This window comes from Meriones unguiculatus, chromosome X (genome assembly GCF_030254825.1).
Source record: "Meriones unguiculatus strain TT.TT164.6M chromosome X, Bangor_MerUng_6.1, whole genome shotgun sequence".
Lineage (NCBI taxonomy): Eukaryota > Metazoa > Chordata > Mammalia > Rodentia > Muridae > Meriones > Meriones unguiculatus.
This window is the reverse complement of record NC_083369.1, coordinates 76,524,534-76,542,581: the sequence shown is the minus strand read 5'-3', so window position 1 is coordinate 76,542,581 and position 18,048 is coordinate 76,524,534. Positions and strand designations below refer to the sequence as shown.

Here is an 18,048-nt window from a genome sequence, read left to right as displayed (position 1 = left end):
CAGCAAGGTCACATGTGGCTCTAGGACTGTCATCTCAGCCCAGCCATAATGCTAGGAACTGTCAATGACTTGGCAGAGTCCGCACTGATGTTGCTGAAGGTGATCTTTGCTCCTGCAGGAATTTTAGTGCTGTGTTCTTATGTCTCATACCTGTATGGGGCTATCAAATTTACCTCCTTGATGACTTTTAGTGTTGAATTATAGCAGTGCTAGACTTGATTATTATTATTGAAGAGCTAGGATAGAATTTTTGTTCACATTATTGTTTATTTTCATGTTGGCCTGCTGATCTTATGCCTATACCCAGCAGAGTAAAAATTGAACATTTATGTATGCCTATGTACACGTGTGTTTGTTGAGGTTGAGAGAGAAAGGAAAGAGATTTTTTTCATGAATCCAGAACCTAATTTATAGTACACTAAATTAACTATACCAATAATTGCTCTCTGTGATTATTATGTTTTCAGCTAAGCACATGGACATAAGTACATTATGACTTCAGTCTGATATATTCTCAGGGTTGACAGTAGTTACCTAGCAAGGTGATTTCCCCTTTCCCTACCCCATCAAAAATCATATCCCTAATCCCTTAGCTTTGGAAATTTGAGGATCCAATGACTGTAAACAGCCACGTAGGAGGTCTCAAAAGAACAGCCTGAGCCAGCAATACCAATGTTCTAGGGCTCAGTGCTTTGTGGGAAAGAACCCCAAAGAGACTTGCCCATCCAAATGTGCTGGCAGCGCTAATGGTCATGAGAAGCACAAAGGCTCATAATGATAATATTTACTTTGAAGCTGCTCAGGATTCCAGGCTCAACTGGGCTCTGTTGAATTTGGAAAACACACTCAACAAGCAGGATTGAGGCTTTATTGTAGGAGGCATGCAAATGGTATCTAGTATCCTATGAAGGTCAGAAGCTAATGTTTACATCCCTCTGCCTCTGGGAAAGGCAGTTGTCAGCAGAAAGTGGCCACAGTGGTTGGTCACTAGCTAGCAAGGCACGATGGGAGAAAATGGGCCACGATTTGGGCATGCACTGATTTCCATGGTGTCATGACTTCCACCACAGCTGATCTGAATCTGTTGTCAGTGTTAGTGCACACTGGCTTGGGAAGAGATGGGGGAAGCTGCCTGGATGGCTGAAACACACCAGTCTGCCAGGCCCCTGCAAGAACAGGAAACAGAAAGGATAAGACTGTACAATCAGGCATGACCTTGTCTTTCTCTGTGGATTCTCCTGGCTAGTTGTAGTTCCTCGAGAGTTTCCTTTTGGACACCTCCCTGTTGAACTCAGCAGCCATTTCTTTTGGCTTGCTCCACCATTTACAACAGAGTGAGACTTCTCTCCAAGCGAATAGGGACTGTGGCTATCTTGCCCTTGCTTTGTCTTCAACCCCTGTAACTATACCTGGCAATTATCAGAGGTTTTGTAAATACTTGAGTGATTAAATGAACAAATACATCATGTTTGTGGACCTCACTGGATTGTATTGGTTTTAAGCATGGGCTACAGAGGTAGCCTTTCTTGGTGAAAATACTGGCTACAAACCAAGCATGCTGGTGATTCCAGCACTTGGGAAGGCAGAGGCAGGTGGATCTCTGTGAGTTCGAGGCCAACCTGATCTACAAAGCAAGTCCAGGACAGCCAAAACTATACAAAGAGACCCTATCTTGAAAAATCAAAACAAAACAAAACAAAAACCCACAAACAAACAACAACAAAGAAAGAAAAAGAAAATACTGGCTATGCTACTTATTAGTTGGTGGCCCTCCTTGGACTGTTACTTCTTATTCACACCCTTAATACTACAATTTGCCCTTAATTTGTAGTTAGGTTAACCAAGTCACTCACTAGCTTCATGAATTTGCAAGTTCCTCCTCCCCTCTATACCTTATTTTCCTCTTCTATCTACTGTATACTGTAGTAGCAAGGGGTTGGCTACATTGTAGTTCAGTAGTAGAGCTCTTTTTTGTTGCTTTTTTATTTTTATTTTTTTTTTTTAGAGGCAGGGTCTCACTCTAGGGCTGGCCTGGAACTCACAAACATCTGCCTGCAACCCTAGTACCTGCCACCTTGCCCAGCCAGAGGTAAAGCTCCTGCTTAACCTGCTCAACTTGAGTCCTCAGGCTCTATTACCAGCACTAAAAATAAAAAGGCATAGTGTCTACTTTATCAGCTTACTGTGAGGAACAAATAAAATCTATGGAAGCTGAGGGTGTGGCTCAGGAGTTGAGAGCTTGCCTCGCATGTATGGGTCCCTGGGTTTCATCCCCAACACTACAGAAAAAAGAAGAAAGTATGTATTTATTCACATCAAGGCCTGGCACAGAGCACATGAATCTGCTACACTTGGGAGGCTGAGGCAGGAGACTTAGAAGTTCAAGTCCTTGTCTTAAAATCAAACCAAAACCAAACCCCAAAATCTTTGCTGTTTCGACGTCAACCTTCTTCCCTTTTTGTAGGAAAAATGGACTAGGACCCAGACTGGAAACAGGGCTCAGATTTTGTCATATGACAATGTAGTGGTAGCATATCTAGGACTTGTCTGTCTGTCTGTCTGTCTTTCTCTCTCTCTCTCTCTTTCTGCTTTTGTTTGTTTGTTTGTTTGTTTGAGACAGGGTTTCTCTGTAGCACTGACTGTCCTGGAACTTGCTTTGTAGACCAGGCTGATCTCAAACTCAAAGATAAATTTGTCTTTCTTATCTTGCAAGGACTTAATTGTCCAAGGAAGCATAGACTGCAGATATTGACATCAACTATAGAAAACGGCTAAATTTTGATTATAGTTGTTTTTAGATCAAGGTGGGAAAGTCACCCAGAACTGTAGTTTGAAGGCAAAAGGCATGTTTCATATAATAAGTTTTAAATTTAAATTATTTTAAAAGAGATTTATTTTATGTGTATGAAAGTTTGCCTATATGTACATATATGTACTGTATGCATGACTGGTGCCTGCAGAGGCCAGAAGACAGTTTCAGTTCCCCTGGAACTGGAGTTACAGTCATCTGTGAGCTGCCATATTAATGCTGGAAACTAAACCCAAGTCAGCTAGCGATTGTAGCCAGTGAGCCATCTCCATCCCCTATGTTATTTTTAAAAATTATTGTTTTCAGTACAATGTCAACAGGAAGCAAAGTGAAAGGTAGAACATGAGTTCAGAGGGTTAGAAACCTCTGTTGTTCGTTGTGACATGTTCTGGAAGGGCTGAGGAGAACAAGAGAAATTGAACAGGAGAAATTGAACCCTTGGGACTCATTGAGTTTCCTGCTAGAAGCCACCTGCCAAGTTCCTACCTTCTTGCTGAGGCATGATGGAATCTGCTGACCTGATCCTAGTCAGGATATGTGTCATATCCCCACACACATTCACTATTGGACCCAAGGCAGCTCTAGGAGGAGACAACATTCTAGTCTCAGGCTGAGTCTGTGCTAGCCATTGAAAGAGGGAGTCCTTTCAGCTCCAGGTCCCATCGTGATGGCAACTGAGAGCAGAAGCACTCGAAAGCCCCCAGAGGAACTGGCTTTATTTTTTGCCACTTTCTAATGCTGTGTTTATTGCAATTCCCTAGACATGGCAAGTTCTTCTCTTCCAGACCTTCATTATTTAACATCTAGTTGCCACAAGCCTTCTGTGCTGGCAGGTATCTGGGTGGTCCGTTTCCTTGATGTCCTTTCCTGCTGCTTGCCCTACCCCACCCAGCCCTCATTTCTACAGCTGTGCAAACTGGGTGGGTCTCTGGCTCTGTAGAGCTGCTACTGAGACTGTCTATGTGAGGCTTTCTTCAGGCACACTCAAGTAGATAGAGGATTCTGAGAATTCTTAGGATGTGGAGGCAGTGAGCCCTTTCTGGAGAGCTGGGGAAACTGGAGCCCTCCACTGTCTAGAAGGCTAGCAACAGGCATATTCAGTAATAATCCCAAGGGACAAAGAGGGAGGAAGTTGAAGAAAATCCATTATATGTACAAAAAAGAAAAGAAAATCCATTATATGTACAAAAAAAAAAAAAAAAAAAACAATGGTTAAAAGGTACTTGAAATAATGGGCATGGTGGCACAAGCCTGTAATCCCAGCACTCAGGGGGGCAGAGGCAGATGGATTGCTCTGAGTTCAAAGCCAGTCTGGTCTACAAAGTGAGTCCAGGACAGCCAAGGCTACACAGAGAAACCCTGTCTTGGGGTCAGGGGGTGGAAAAGAAAAAAAAAAGTTATCTGAAACATGGCTGTCCAGAGAGAAGTCAAGTTAGAGTACTGTACCCACCCTTGCATTCTCACCTCAGAGATTCTGGCCCTGGTGAGTCTCAAGATGTCTTTCAGTAGGGAAATGGGTGCTATGTTCTACTGCATGCCTAAATCTGTCACCTCCTGTGCCAAAGACCCCATTGCACCAGATTTTTTCCTGAGACCTGAATACTTTCTTTAGGGGAGGACAAAGGGGCCTCTTCTTAGACAGTCTTTGTTCCTGATGGATATAGCACACCCCAACTGAAAATACAGTCTGTTTTAGGATTTCTGTAAACCCTGCAGTTCACCTCACTAGTCACACCTAGCTGTGAAATAGGGTTGGGGACCTTGGTAACCATACTAAATTGATGGGGTTTTTTTTTGTTTGTTTGTTTGTTTTTGTTTTGTTTTGTTTTATCTGTTCATAGAAAAACTCATCATTGGTAAAGTTTTGCAGGTCATTGTTTAGGATAAAAGAAGCTTGTGCAAAGCTATACACAGTGAGAAGGTGGGGAGAGAAGAATTTTTAGTTCTCCATTTTGCAGTTTTTTTTGCACTGCCTTGTGTACTGTTGGTCTCAAGGGCATATTTGCCAAGCCAAGAATTACTCAGAGTAAATCTAACACCGAGGAGAAGTCAAAGGTCTTTCCTTGGTTGGGGAGGGGTAGGAAGAAGAGGGACAATGCTACTAAAACAGTAGTGTGGTCTAAGGTACACAAAGAATAGTTCAGGGTCGTTAACTTTGTTTGTCTGAGATGGGGTTTCACTGTGTAGCCTTGACTGTCCTGGACTCACTTTGTAGACAGAGGCTGGCCTTTAACTCACAGAAATCTGCCTGCCTCTGCCTCCCGAGTGCAAGGGATAAAGGGCATGTACCAACCACCATTCCCAGACTGTCATTAACTACTGACTTAAAGACCGCGCTGGTCTGACACTATGTCTCCAGGTTAGACTGACTTTTATGCCTAGGATTTCTGATTCCTTTGGGGTAGGATGAGGAGCCAGATACAATCTGAATCCACAGAAATTAAAAGTGGCTTTAGTGCTGAGCCCAGCTGTGGCTTCATATCAGATTCCTGCCTAACTCCATGTCTCTTGCTTCTCTCCAGTGTGTGACTATGATGTCTCATTTTCCAAAGACCCCTTGGTTCTAGGCAATGGTTTGGTACCCTCTAGTCTCCCAGCAATAACCTCCCCAAACCTTGACCAGTTCACTATCATCCTTCCCCTATTTATCCCCCAAGTGTGAAATTCTAGTGTTTGGATTTATTATTGTCACACAGCCAGCATGTTAGTTAAGCAAACAAATGTCTGTTTGTTTGAATTTTAAGAAGAATAATTTCTGGCTTAAGTTCATTTCCCAGCAGACAAAAAAATGGTTTCACTAAAAGATCATCTAGGCTGGGAGAAGCCAAGGGTAGATACAGTCTCTCCAGTGGGAGATGGCTGTGATATGTGTGGATTGAGCATTATTTAGGCCTGGCAGAACCTGAGGTAGGTGATGAGAGGAGAGGGTGTTAATTTGGCAATTGGTATTTATTTACATGTCCTACTTAGAAAATAAAGAAAAACTAAAGAAAAGGTCAAATATATATATATATATGCCCGCCAGTCAGAGATAAGAATTAGTAAGAGTATATTATATTTCTGTACAGTCTATTTCTAGGAATAGTTATACCTCTCTATCTGTACATATAAAATTTCTTTCTCTGCCTCTAAAAGCAGTATATGTTCAAGGTAAAGCTTCAAAGAACAGGAAAAAAATATGAAGGCTAAACTGGAAGTTAGCCCAATTCTCTAATATTGTGAGCTCTCTGCTGCTGGCAGGTGCGTGCTTTCCCTTTTCATATAATTGGTCGTATATATTCTATGTACTTCTGCAGGACTTCTCATTCAGTGTTTTAATATATACACTTCTCCCTTCACACATTTGTGAAATATGATGCATAATGGCTACATAGTCACTGTATGCTATCTTTTGCTTTTCAGGGGAGACAGGTTTGGGCAAGTCCACCCTCATGGATACCCTGTTCAACACCAACTTTGAGGGGGAGCCAGCCACCCACACACAGCCAGGGGTTCAACTCCGATCCAACACCTATGACCTCCAGGAGAGCAATGTGGGGCTGAAGCTCACAATTGTGAGCACCATGGGCTTTGGGGACCAGATCAACAAGGAGGACAGGTAAGGAAGTCAGCGGGTTGAAAGGTAAACCATGGAAAGGAGCTTACCATGGGAATCTTGGAGAGAACACAGACTCTGGAGCCCATCCTATCTAACTAGAGCGATATGGGTAGGCAACTGGTAAGCATGGCATCATTGCAGGGTCCCTATCTACAAAAACTGTGCCACTCTATCTACTTTGCCAAAGAAGTGTGTCTTTTGTTTGAGACAGGGTTTCTCTGTGTAGCCTTGGCTGTCCTGGACTCACTTCATAGACCAGGTTGGCCTTGAACTCACAGATATCTGCCTGCTTCTGCCTTCTTGAGTACTGGGATTACAAGTGTGTACCGCTGTGATCAGCTAACAGGTATCTTTCTAATACACATGACTGGAGCCTTGATTCTGTTCAGCCTTATGCCAGGCCCTCCTGTACTCTTTGCAACCTAAAAAAGTTTGGCTTAATCTCTGCTCTTGAGGCATTCATGATAAAGGCCTGTCTTAAGCAAATAATTTCCATAGAGGGGAGTATGTTGTGTCAAGGATAATACAAAGAGGTAAAGGGCAGATTGCAATGAGACCACAAGGGCAAGAACAGTCAATTCCATACAAAGAAGGCAGACAGGCCTTCACAGAAGAGCCTTATCTAAGCTAACTCTTGATGGGTTGACAACATAGACAGGTGATTAGAGAGAAAGGCAATCCAGGAAGCAGCCCTATTTTTCAAGGGCAAAGTGATGCAAAGAACTGTTATGGTCTAGGGAAGTGAGCTTGGTGTGTTTCAGTAGAGAGGTAAGCTTCTTGGGAAGCCAATGAAGACCTTCATTTTGGAGGGTCTCATGTGCAGGAGCTCCTTCCACAGCCCCGTAACTATTAGTGATATTGTAGTCTTTTTCTTGGGTTCTCCTTTGACTTCTATAAGCATCTGGCCCCATTAAACTTAGAACTTCCCCTGGGCTAATAGTTGAAGTGAACTAGGGAGAAAATAAAAGAGGTAAATGGGGGTCAGATCCCAGAGAGGTTCATAGAATGTGCAAATATGGAGCCATTCAAAAGTTCTAAGAAGCAGAATGTAGTCTTACTGGCCATCAAGAACAATCCTTTGAGCTACTGTGGAGATACACTGTGAAAGTAAAACCAATCAGGAAACATTAGACCAATGAAATCGAGGCAAGACATAACATAGGAGCTGAGATAAGGAAGAGGGAATGGATTCCATATTGGGTAAGTAAAACTGACAAAACCTAATAAAGATTTGATATGGGGCTGGGAAGGCAGAAGTATCCAGAATAGGGTCCAAATTTCTAGCTTTGGTGAATAGCTCAGTTATGATGGCCTCCTATGAAATATATAAGACAACCAGACTTTAAAATACCAGAAACAAGGTATTCCCATTTGAGCTATGTGTAGAATGTCTAGATGTTTCATAATATCAGCAGCAGGCAGTTGACCATACAGAATTACAAGTCCAGAGACGTTCTAGGCTAGAAACATAGATAAATGATCTGTTCCAACCGTGTACACATGTAAGATTACCTAGCAGTCACCGCAGGAAGCTGTGCTAAACATAGAAACCTCAGGGTGTCAGTGAGGCCAGCAAGTGGAGGAGAGGATTGTAAAAAGAGACCAAGAAGGTTCAAGCAGAGAGGAAGGAGGAGAGCCAGAAAAAGCTGTAGTACGGGGGAGCATGTGAGGGCTGAACGAGACTCTCGGGTGAGGCTGTGATAAAGGCTGGTGTAGGGAAGGAAACGCTGGTAGTACACTCGCAGAAAGGGCCTCTTAACCTTCCTTTCAAAAATCTTCGTGTTGTATGTGTTTATGTATACAAGTGTAGGTACACATACTGCAGCGTATGTGCCATGGTACATGTGGAGATCAGAGGACAACCTCTTGGGTGATAGTCATTGCCTTCAACCTTGTTTGGAAGGTTTTGTTTGTTTGTGTCTTCTGTTCTATGCATATGCCAGACTAGCTGGCCAGGAAGTGAATTCTCCTGTCTCAGCCTCCCATCCAATTGTAAGACTGCTTGGATTACAGTTGTGTGCTACTTTCTCCAGTTTTACATGGGTTCTCTTGACCCTCATGTTTGTGTGACAAGTGCTTAACTCACTGAGCCTTCTTCCAGGCCCTTTATTTTTGTTAAGATTTATTTATTATTTATAAAATGTTCTCTCTTCATGTCCACCTACATGCCAGAAGAAGGCACCAGATCTCATTGTAGATGGTTGTGATCCACCATGTGGTTGCTGAAAATTGAATTCAAGACCTCTGGAAGAGCAGCCAGTGCTCTTAACCTCTGAGCCGTTTCTCCAGGCCTTTATTCTATTTTTTTTTTTAAGATTTATTCTGTTTTTAAGCACAGGTACATGTGTATGTGTGTGTATGAGTGGGGCTGTGAGTGTGTGAATATAGGTGCCTGTAGAGGCCACAGGAAGGTAGGACATTCCCTGGAGCTGAATTTACAGACATTTGCTAGCTGCCTGATGGGGTTGCTGGGAATCAAACTTGGATTCTTTGGAAGAGTACAAGTTGTTAACTGCTGAACCATTTCTCCAGCCTCCTGGGTTTGGTGTTGTGTCCTTGGCTGACCTCAAGCTCTCTTTGTAGACAAGGTGGCTTGGATTACAGGTGGGCATCATCACATTCAGCCTCTGTTCTGCATTTTCAGAAAAGTATATACTAATTATCCTCAAGGATTCTCTTGCTTTTTAGGTGGACTGTATCTAAAAATTTCTATTTCTCCCTTGTCATTGTCTATTGCTGCAAAGAGACACCAAAATCAAGACAATTCTTATTTTAAAAAGCACTTAATTGGAGACTTGCTTAGATCTTCAAGGGGTGTGTCCATGACCAGTATAGAGGGTATCAAGATAGCAGGCAGGCAGGCATGGACCTGGAGCAGCAGCTGAGTGCTTGTATCTTATCCACACGCATAAAGCAGAGAACCGTGAGGCTTGGCATGGGCTTTTGAAACCTCAAAGCCCACACCTATAGATACACCTCTTCTAAAAAGGTCACAACTCTTAATGTTTCCCAAACAATTTATGAACTGGGGAACAAGCATTTAAGCAGATGGACCTATAGGACCAATCTCATTCAAACCAGCATAAATTTATCTAAAACAAATTTTACTTCTTCCTTAAAGTCATATTCTTGCCCTTATAGTGAATGAACATATATAGTTTCTTTAAAAATATTTTTAGCCTGGGAGGTAGTGGCACATGCTTTTAATCCCAGGGCTCAAGAGGCAGAGTCTGGTAGATCTCTGTAAGTTTGAGGACAGCCCTGGTTTACATAGTGAATGACTTCCAGGACATCCAGGGCTACACAGAGAAACTCTGTCTCAAAAACTCAAAATTTTTAAAAAAAAAATATTCCTTGAAAATTTTATCTATCTATCTATCTATCTATCTATCTATCTATCTATCTATCTAATATATATCTTCATCATGTCCATCCTCCACTTACTCCTCCCACTCCCACACATCCCTCCCCATGTCCTCCTCCCATCTTTTTCCCCCCTTTATATCACACTGAGTCTGATTGGTACCACCTACATGCATACATCCACTGGGGCATGGACAACTTATCAGCAGCTGAACCCATAAAGAAAATTGGCCCACTCTTTTCTAGCAGCTACCATCTGCCAGTAGCTCCTCAGCTAAGGGAGGGCCCTCATCAACCCTTGCCGTCTATGCTGGAATATTGTTGACTGGCTTGATCTTGTGCAGGTCTTGTCTACACAACAGTAGATGTTTTGGACTTGTGAGACTATGTTGTATCCAGAACACAGCTTTCACAGCATTCCCTGCCATACTCCAGCTTTTACATTCTTCCATCTCTTCTTCTTTGATGGTCCCTGAGCCATTGTTGAAGGCTGATATAGATGTGCCACTTAGGGCTGAGCACTCAGTCTAGCACTATGACCAGTTATGGATCTCTGTATTAACTGCTGCCCACTGCAGAAAGAAACTGCCTGAGCGAGGATGAGGGCGGCACCGATCTATGGGTATAAACATAAATGTTTAGAAGGAGGTTTGACAACAGGACCGCTCAGAAAAATAAAAAATAAAAAAAACACATAGCATGTGTCCCCCAACCTATTAGTGTCCCAGCCATAGGCTTTTGGCCAAGTGTACAGTAAACAGTCATGAATTCCCTCTTATGGATCAGCCTTAAATTCAATAAGAGAGTACACTCATGCGTGCATGTGTGTGTGCATGTGCATGCGTGCGTGTGTGTGAGTGTGTGCGAGTGCACTGGGGATTAAGCCTGAAGCTTTATGCCTTTGAAGATAGAAGATGGTGTCAGATCCCCTGGAATGGGAATTACAGGTGGTTGTGAACTGTACATGGATACTGACACCAAACCCAGATCCTTTGCAAGAGCAGTGATTGTTCTTAACCACTGAGCAATCTCTCCAGCCTTAACTTTTGTTTAAATTGCTTACAAATTAGTAGGCTTCTATAAGGTTTTTCATATATTTTTAGTTTGGATTACCTCACTTCCTCCCTCCTCTCCCCCAACTTTCTACCTTATCCCTGCTTAGACTGTTATCCCCTGGTAGACATATAGTTTTCTAGGAACTGAAACATAGCTTATTTTCTTTCTTTTTTTTTTTTCTTTTTTACATAGTGTGTTTTCTATATGAAACCCTAAAAGAAGACACCTCTTTTTAAAATAATTACATTTACTTACACATTTTACATATTAATTCCTTATTGTGTGTGTATGCATATGCACACATGTGTACTTGTGCCATCACATACAGTAGAGCTCAGAGGTCTACTTTAGAGAGTCAGTTTTGTCCTTCTACCCTGTAGAGACCCTGAGCTTAAACTCACATTTTCAGGCTCTGTAGCAAGTACCTTCATCTGCTGCATCATCTCATTGGCCTCCATCACTCTTTTTTTTTCTTTTTTATTAGATTGCTTACTCTTCTTCTTTTTCATTAGATTGCTTGTTGGGTTGAGTATCCCTTAACACCGGACCCCCATCAATTGAGTCGTTGGGCCACAATCTGAGCATTACTGTGACCTGCATTTTTTCTTTTTGGAAAGTCTTCAATGAAATTTCTTGCAGTCCCTCCAGTTGTAGACATTCGCATATGGACAGCGTCTTGATCATGATGGCTTGAAAATACTAAATCGATACTGCCTCTTAGATGCTAATCTACTTTTGTTTTATTTCTAGGATATTCTTAGGAGTGTTTACGATTATAAAATTGATAGCTGGCCACGGGGCCACGTGCCTGTAATTGTAACACTCGGTAGGCTGATGCAGGAAGTTTGAGTTTCATGCCAGTGTGGGTAACATACTTAGGGGGGTCTTAAAAAAAAAACAAAAAACAACAAAAAAAACCCCACAAAAAACAAAAACAAAAACATAAACCTAACTAACTAAATGAATAAACTAGATGATACATATAGATTTTTAAAAAATCAAATAGTGCAAACCCAAATAGGAAATGATAAAGCTTCCCTGAGATTAGGGTAGGGAACAAGAATGAAGTAAGCTGAAATCTGTAATAAAAAGCGGTTTGTTTTTCTTAATGAAGTACTGGAGCTTCAACCTAGGACCTTTTGCATGCTAGACAAACATGCTAATACTGAGCTATATTCCCCACCATCTTTAAATTATATTTTGAAGCATGGTCTCACTAAGCTGTCTAGGCTAGCTTCCGACTCTCTCTGTCTGTATCACAGACAGGCTTCGACTTCGTGGTCTCCCTTCCTCGTAACCCTCCCTCAGCTTCTTTACTAGCAGGCCTATAGGCCAGTGTCATTGGGCCCTATAAAAAGTGTCAGGGGTCTTTTACCACACATGTGTCAGTGCAGCTGCATTGAAGCAGGTCTTCAGAACACCCTGTACTTTCTGTGGCATATATTTCAACAAGGACAAAACAACCCAAACTGGTGGGACTCACATTTGATGTTACACCCTTGTAATTCCAGGACTTGGTAATGTAAGTGCTCAAGAGGCTAAAGAAGAAAGATCAAGAGTTTGAGGCTATTTTGGGCTACACAGTGAAGCCCTGACTTAAAAAAATATATATTAAAATAGAGACTGTTATAGCTCAGTTGGTAGAGTACTTGCCTAGCATGAAAAAACAAAACAAAACAAAACAAAAAAACACCTGGGTCTGATCATCAGCACTACACCCAGGCATGGTGGCACACACCTGTAATCCCAGCATCAGAAAGGTATAAGCAGGGGAATCTGAAGTTCAATATGATCCTCACTGCATTGTGAATCTATGGCAAGCCTGGGATACTTGAGACCCTGTCAACAGACAAACAAGCAAATGAATTTGCTGTTCATAGTGTTGCATGCCTAGACTCCAGCATATGAGACATAAAGGCAGGAAGATTAGGAATTCAGGGTCAGCTTCAACTACAGAGTGGGTTTGATGCCAGCTTGGTTGCATCATAAGACATCGTCTAAAAATCACACATACACACACACACACAAACACACACAAACAAGACTTGCTGGGCATGATGGTACATGTCTTTAATCCCAGCACTTAGGAGTTAGAGACAGATCTTTGTGAGTTCTAGACCAGCCTGGTTATACTTAGTGAATTCAAACCTAGCTAGGACTACATAGTGATAGTTTGTCTCAGAATAAATACCACCAAAACCAACCAACCAACACATAAAAACCCTGACTACTACTAATAATTGAAAAAAGAAAATAAATGAGTGCTGGATAAAAAAGAACCCAAGAGTGAGAATTTTCAAGACAAGCTAGAGGGAAGAGTAGCTAGAAATCTAAGCTTTGGTCTCAACAGGCCAGGGTTCAGATCTCATATTGCCATTTACTAGACCAAGGACCTTTGGCAAGATAGTTCAATTGTCAATGCATCAGTTTTTAAGTCACCTGTAAAGTGGGTATGAAAACCATAATAATCTTTATGATATCAGGTTATGGTTTAACATGCTTGACATAAATGACAAAAAAAATGCTAAAACCATACCTGGCATAGAGTAACTATCTAGTAAATAGAATGTATTATTATGATCATGATTTTATTGATAAGAATCAAAGGAGTGTAGCATTATGTAGCATTTAAGATGAAATGATAAATGGTATCTAAGAAAAGCAAAATTGAAAAAAAAATCCATCGGGTTTGGCAGCATGAAAATTCTCAATGTGTTTAGGACTGATCATTCCCATAGATTGTAAGGTAGAAATTAGCTTGCCATTCTTACTTGTAAATGGGACATAGGGGCATCAGAACAGGGGGGGAAAGGAACAGAAGAGAAAATTGAGTACAACGTCAGATTCACATTTGCATGGAAATTTCACATCCATAAGTCAGCAGGGACAGAAGTGGTGCCGGGGAAAATAGGCCATCCATTTAGAAAAACATAAAATGAGACCCTCTCACACTAACACTGCTTATCGAAATAGATTCCTGTTGGACTAAAAACAAAATCTAAAAATATAAAGAGAAAATGTGGGAGATTATTTTTATAACTTTGGGGGTAGAGAAGGCTTTTTGAGTTGTGAAACAAAGTCTAAAAATCAAAGAAGAAAAGAGTGTTAGGTCTAAGTTAATTACAGGAAAAGTAGTTTGAGGCTTAAGCAATGATTTCATGGTTAAGAGCACATACTGCTCTTCTAGAGGACCTGAGTTTGATTCTCTGCACCCACAGCAGGTGGCTCATAACTACTGTAACTCCATTTCCAAAGGATCTGATGCCTCTGTGGCAGACACTTGCACTCACATGCACACACCCAAACACGTACATGTAAATAAAAATGATAAAAATAAAACATTTTAGAAGGATTTTATGATTCAAAGTGTAAAATACCATAAAGCAAAAGGGAAAACAAGCTACAGATGGGGCAAAAATATTTGTAATTTATACAATAGAAAATGATTTTAAATGCAAGGAGGCCTTCTGTAATTCCATGAGAGATAAATAATTGACTGGAAAGAGAAATACAAATGGAACAATCAACATTATGAAATGGTGCTCATTCAGCTTCCCCAGCAATTAGGGAAATGGAAAATAAAACAATGATTTATTTTCACTCTCAGATTTGCAAAAATGAAAAATGGTAAACTAGCCACTAATTACCAGAGAATTTCATTCATGTGGGTGTGTGAATTGATACAGATTTTTTATTTTTATTTTTTTTTTGGAGGGCTAATTTGGCAGCATCCATTAAATTCTTGAATATGAATGATTCATGACCTGGAAGTTCCACTTTCCTTTAGGTTGCCCAGAAAACAGATGCACATGCTTACAGGAAACAATAGTGCTCACTGCAGCACTGGCTATCAAATTAAAAATCTTTAACCTGCCTATGTGTCCATCAGTAGAGCAGTGACATTAGCTATAATGGGACCATACCATGGGATTGTATTTGCAGTTTATATTCACACGGATTCAGCTCAGATCATGTTGTTACAAAAATGAGAAGTTGTGTCATAGTGCCATTTATGAAAATTCCCCCTCCCTAACACAATGAATTACCCTCTCTATATCTGCATATAAATATATAGGAAAGCTCTGGAACAATATTCAGCAGACAGAAAACAGTGATTACTGATAAGACAGGAAGAATGCATTTATAGATTGTGTGATTGAAAGGAAATTTAAAGGATGCTGTTTTTAAAAAGGAAATAGATAAAGTAGGTATATACAGTGGGTTTAAAAAGCTGGGAAAAGAGATAAGGCAGTGTGGGAAGAGAGATAAGGAGGGCAGGGGCAGTTGTAGAGAATGGGATAAATGATGAATGCTTAAACAGGAACAGAAAGTTATAGGCTGTGGAATAGGAGTAGACTTGAGAGAATCCACAAAACTTAGCATCTAAGTGGGTACAAAGGATCTTATTCAGTTTATCAACTGTTAAATGTCTATAGTGTGCCAGTAACAGTATATGAGAGGCTAGTGTCACTAAGAAACATTGTGTTTATTTCTTTATTTATCCATTTATCCATTTATCTATCTATCTATCTATTTATTTATTTATTTATTATTTATTGTGTGCACATGTGAGGACAGTATTATGTGACAAGTGTAAAGTGGGGAGACATGGCACAAATCTCTACTTACCCCAGATAGGGAGCCCACAACAGACAAAGTACAGATACCAGCGAAGTCCATTTTGGTGAACCAATGAGTTTTATTGGGGTTGCTTGCAGAGTACAGGTAAGGAGTTACTTAGAGCAGTAAAAATGATTCAAAGACAGCTGTGTTGCCAAGGTCTACCTCAGCATAGGTGAGAGCTCATAAATCTGGGAACTTGGAGCACACTGCACAGCCTGCCAGCAACTCAACAGGTTGGAGAGTGTCCTTTCCAAGTGGCTCAATTGGTCTAAAATTTGCTTAGCCTGTTTCTGCTTCTTCCATGCAGCTAGTTTGGTCTGAAAGTATTCTTTGAAGCTTGGCTTGTTCCAGTGTCTACTTTGCAGATTGGCTTGATTGAGAGAAACAATTAGCAGTCTTTATTGCCTGGTCTTGGAAGTGAGGAGTCAAAGTGAGTCTGGTCAGTTTCAGGGACTTCCTGAAGCCATTTTGAGTTGTTTACCTTCTGGTTTAAGTAACTTCTCTGCAGTTATGGTGTGTTTCTGTCTCGGAGGAAACCACTATACAATAGCAGCTGTGTTAGTGAATTCATGTCAGGATATATGTCTGTAGGTCAGAGGACAACCTGTGGGAGTTGTTTCTCTCTATCCACCATGTGGGTCCAGGGCATCGAACTCAGCTGGTCAGGCTCAGCAGCAAGTGCTGAGACCCTCTGACCCATTCTGCCAGCCTACTACTAAAATATAAAGCACAGCGTTTGGTTAAGGAGCTTTCATTTCAATGGAGGGGACTGATGTGTATGCGGATTCTGCTCAATGGGATTAAGTACAGTATTAGAGATGTGAGGGGTTCAGAGTAAGGAAACAAAGAGGATAACTAGTGACCAGGCCTTACTGTGAGAATCCAGACTGTAGACTGATAAGAGGGACAAGCAGGTGGTCAAGAAAGGCTGGGCTAAGTCTTGAAGTCATCAAGGATAAGTACAAGTTAGCTACCCTGAATACAGTTGGCATTCAGTATGTGTTTGATGAATGACTGCATGAGCTATAAATTGGTAGGGAAAATAAAGATAATGCCCATAAGTTTTCATCACTTAATGACAAAAGTGCCCGTTAGATATATTAACTAGGATACTGACATGGTGTAAAAAAAAAAAAAAAAAAAAAAAAGGCTATGATGAGTTGAAAGTGAATTAGTGAATTAGAATTTCCTTCAAAAAACTAAACAGATTGTTCTTTCAAGAAACTTCTATTTGAATCTTGGCATGGTGGTGCATGGCAGTAATCTTAGCATTTAGTAGATAAAGGTAGGGTCATAGGGCTGGAAACAATTAGAGTCCATACTGCATTTCTGGAAAGCAGAGTTAAATCCCATCACATATGTCAGATAGCCCATAACCATCTGTAACTATAGCTCCAGAGGATCTGATACTTCTAGTCTATCCAGACATCCATACTCATCAGCACATATCACCCCTACATATACACATGATTAAAAATAAAATGAAGGAGCTGGAGAGATGGCTCAGAGGTTAAGAGCACAGGCTGTTCTTCCAAAGGTCCTGAGTTCAATTCCCAGCAACTGCATGGTGGCTCATAACCATCTATAACGAGGTCTGGTACTCTCTTCTGGCATGAAGGCACACATGCAGGTAGAATACGGTATAAATGATAAATAAAATATATCTTTAAAAAAATAAAATGAAGAAGGATATTGGAGAGATGGCTTAGCAGTTAAGAGCACTGAATACTCTCCCAGGGGACCTAGGTTCAATTAGAAGCACCCACATAGCAACCCATAACCATCTGTAACCAGTACAAGGAGTATCTGACACCTTCTTCTGGCCTACATGGGTACTGCATCCACATGGTACACATGTGAATGCAGGTTAAACACCCATGTACATTTAAAAACACATAAATATATATTTTTAATTTTTTATACAATACATTTTGATCATAGTCTTTTCCTTTCAAAAGTCTTCACAGATCTTGCCCACTTCCTTACCCACTCAACTCCATGTTCTTTCTCTCCAAAGAGAGAAAAAAAAAAACCAAGAACATAAAATAAACAAAAGAAACCCCAAAGAGAAAAGAAAACATCACCAAACCATAACAAAAAACCACACAAAAAAATATGAAGTCTGTTTTGTGTTGATCAACGACTCCTTCTGAGCATGGGCCTGCCTTGGTGTATGGTTGATCTAGCCACTGTCAATCTATTGGAGAAAACTGATTTTCCCTCTCTCAGCTGGTATCAATTACAAATAGCTTTTGGTTAGGGGTGGAAGTTTGCAGGCACTCGGTCTTCTCTATGCTGGGGTTTTGTTTGGCTCGAAGTTGTGCAGGTCTTGTGGTTGCTGTTACAGTCTCTGTGGGCTCATATGTGCATCAGCCCTATTGTGTCCAAAAGATGTTCTTTCCATGAAGTCATTCACCACCTTAGGCTTTTAAAATCTTTCCATCTCTTCTTCTACACAGATCCCTGAGCCTAGAAGGGAAGGACTTGATAACAATATCCCATTTATGTTTGAATGATCCAAGGTCTCTCACTGTTTATGTTGTCCAGTTGTAGGTCTCTGTGTTAATAACCATGTACTGCAAAAAAAAAAAAAAAAGTT

General features: G+C 40.9%; 1 protein-coding gene across 5 annotated transcripts in view; it reads left to right on the top strand.

Moving 5' to 3' along the window:
- Positions 1–18,048, top strand: part of Septin6 (septin 6) — a 76,397-nt gene that overhangs the window by 17,357 nt on the left and 40,992 nt on the right. For all 5 annotated transcript variants that reach the window (XM_060375334.1, XM_060375333.1, XM_060375335.1 and 2 more), the window contains exon 3: positions 6,212–6,407. In XM_060375334.1, coding sequence (XP_060231317.1) covers positions 6,212–6,407 — 196 coding nt within the window. The remainder of the gene's footprint in view (positions 1–6,211; positions 6,408–18,048) is intronic.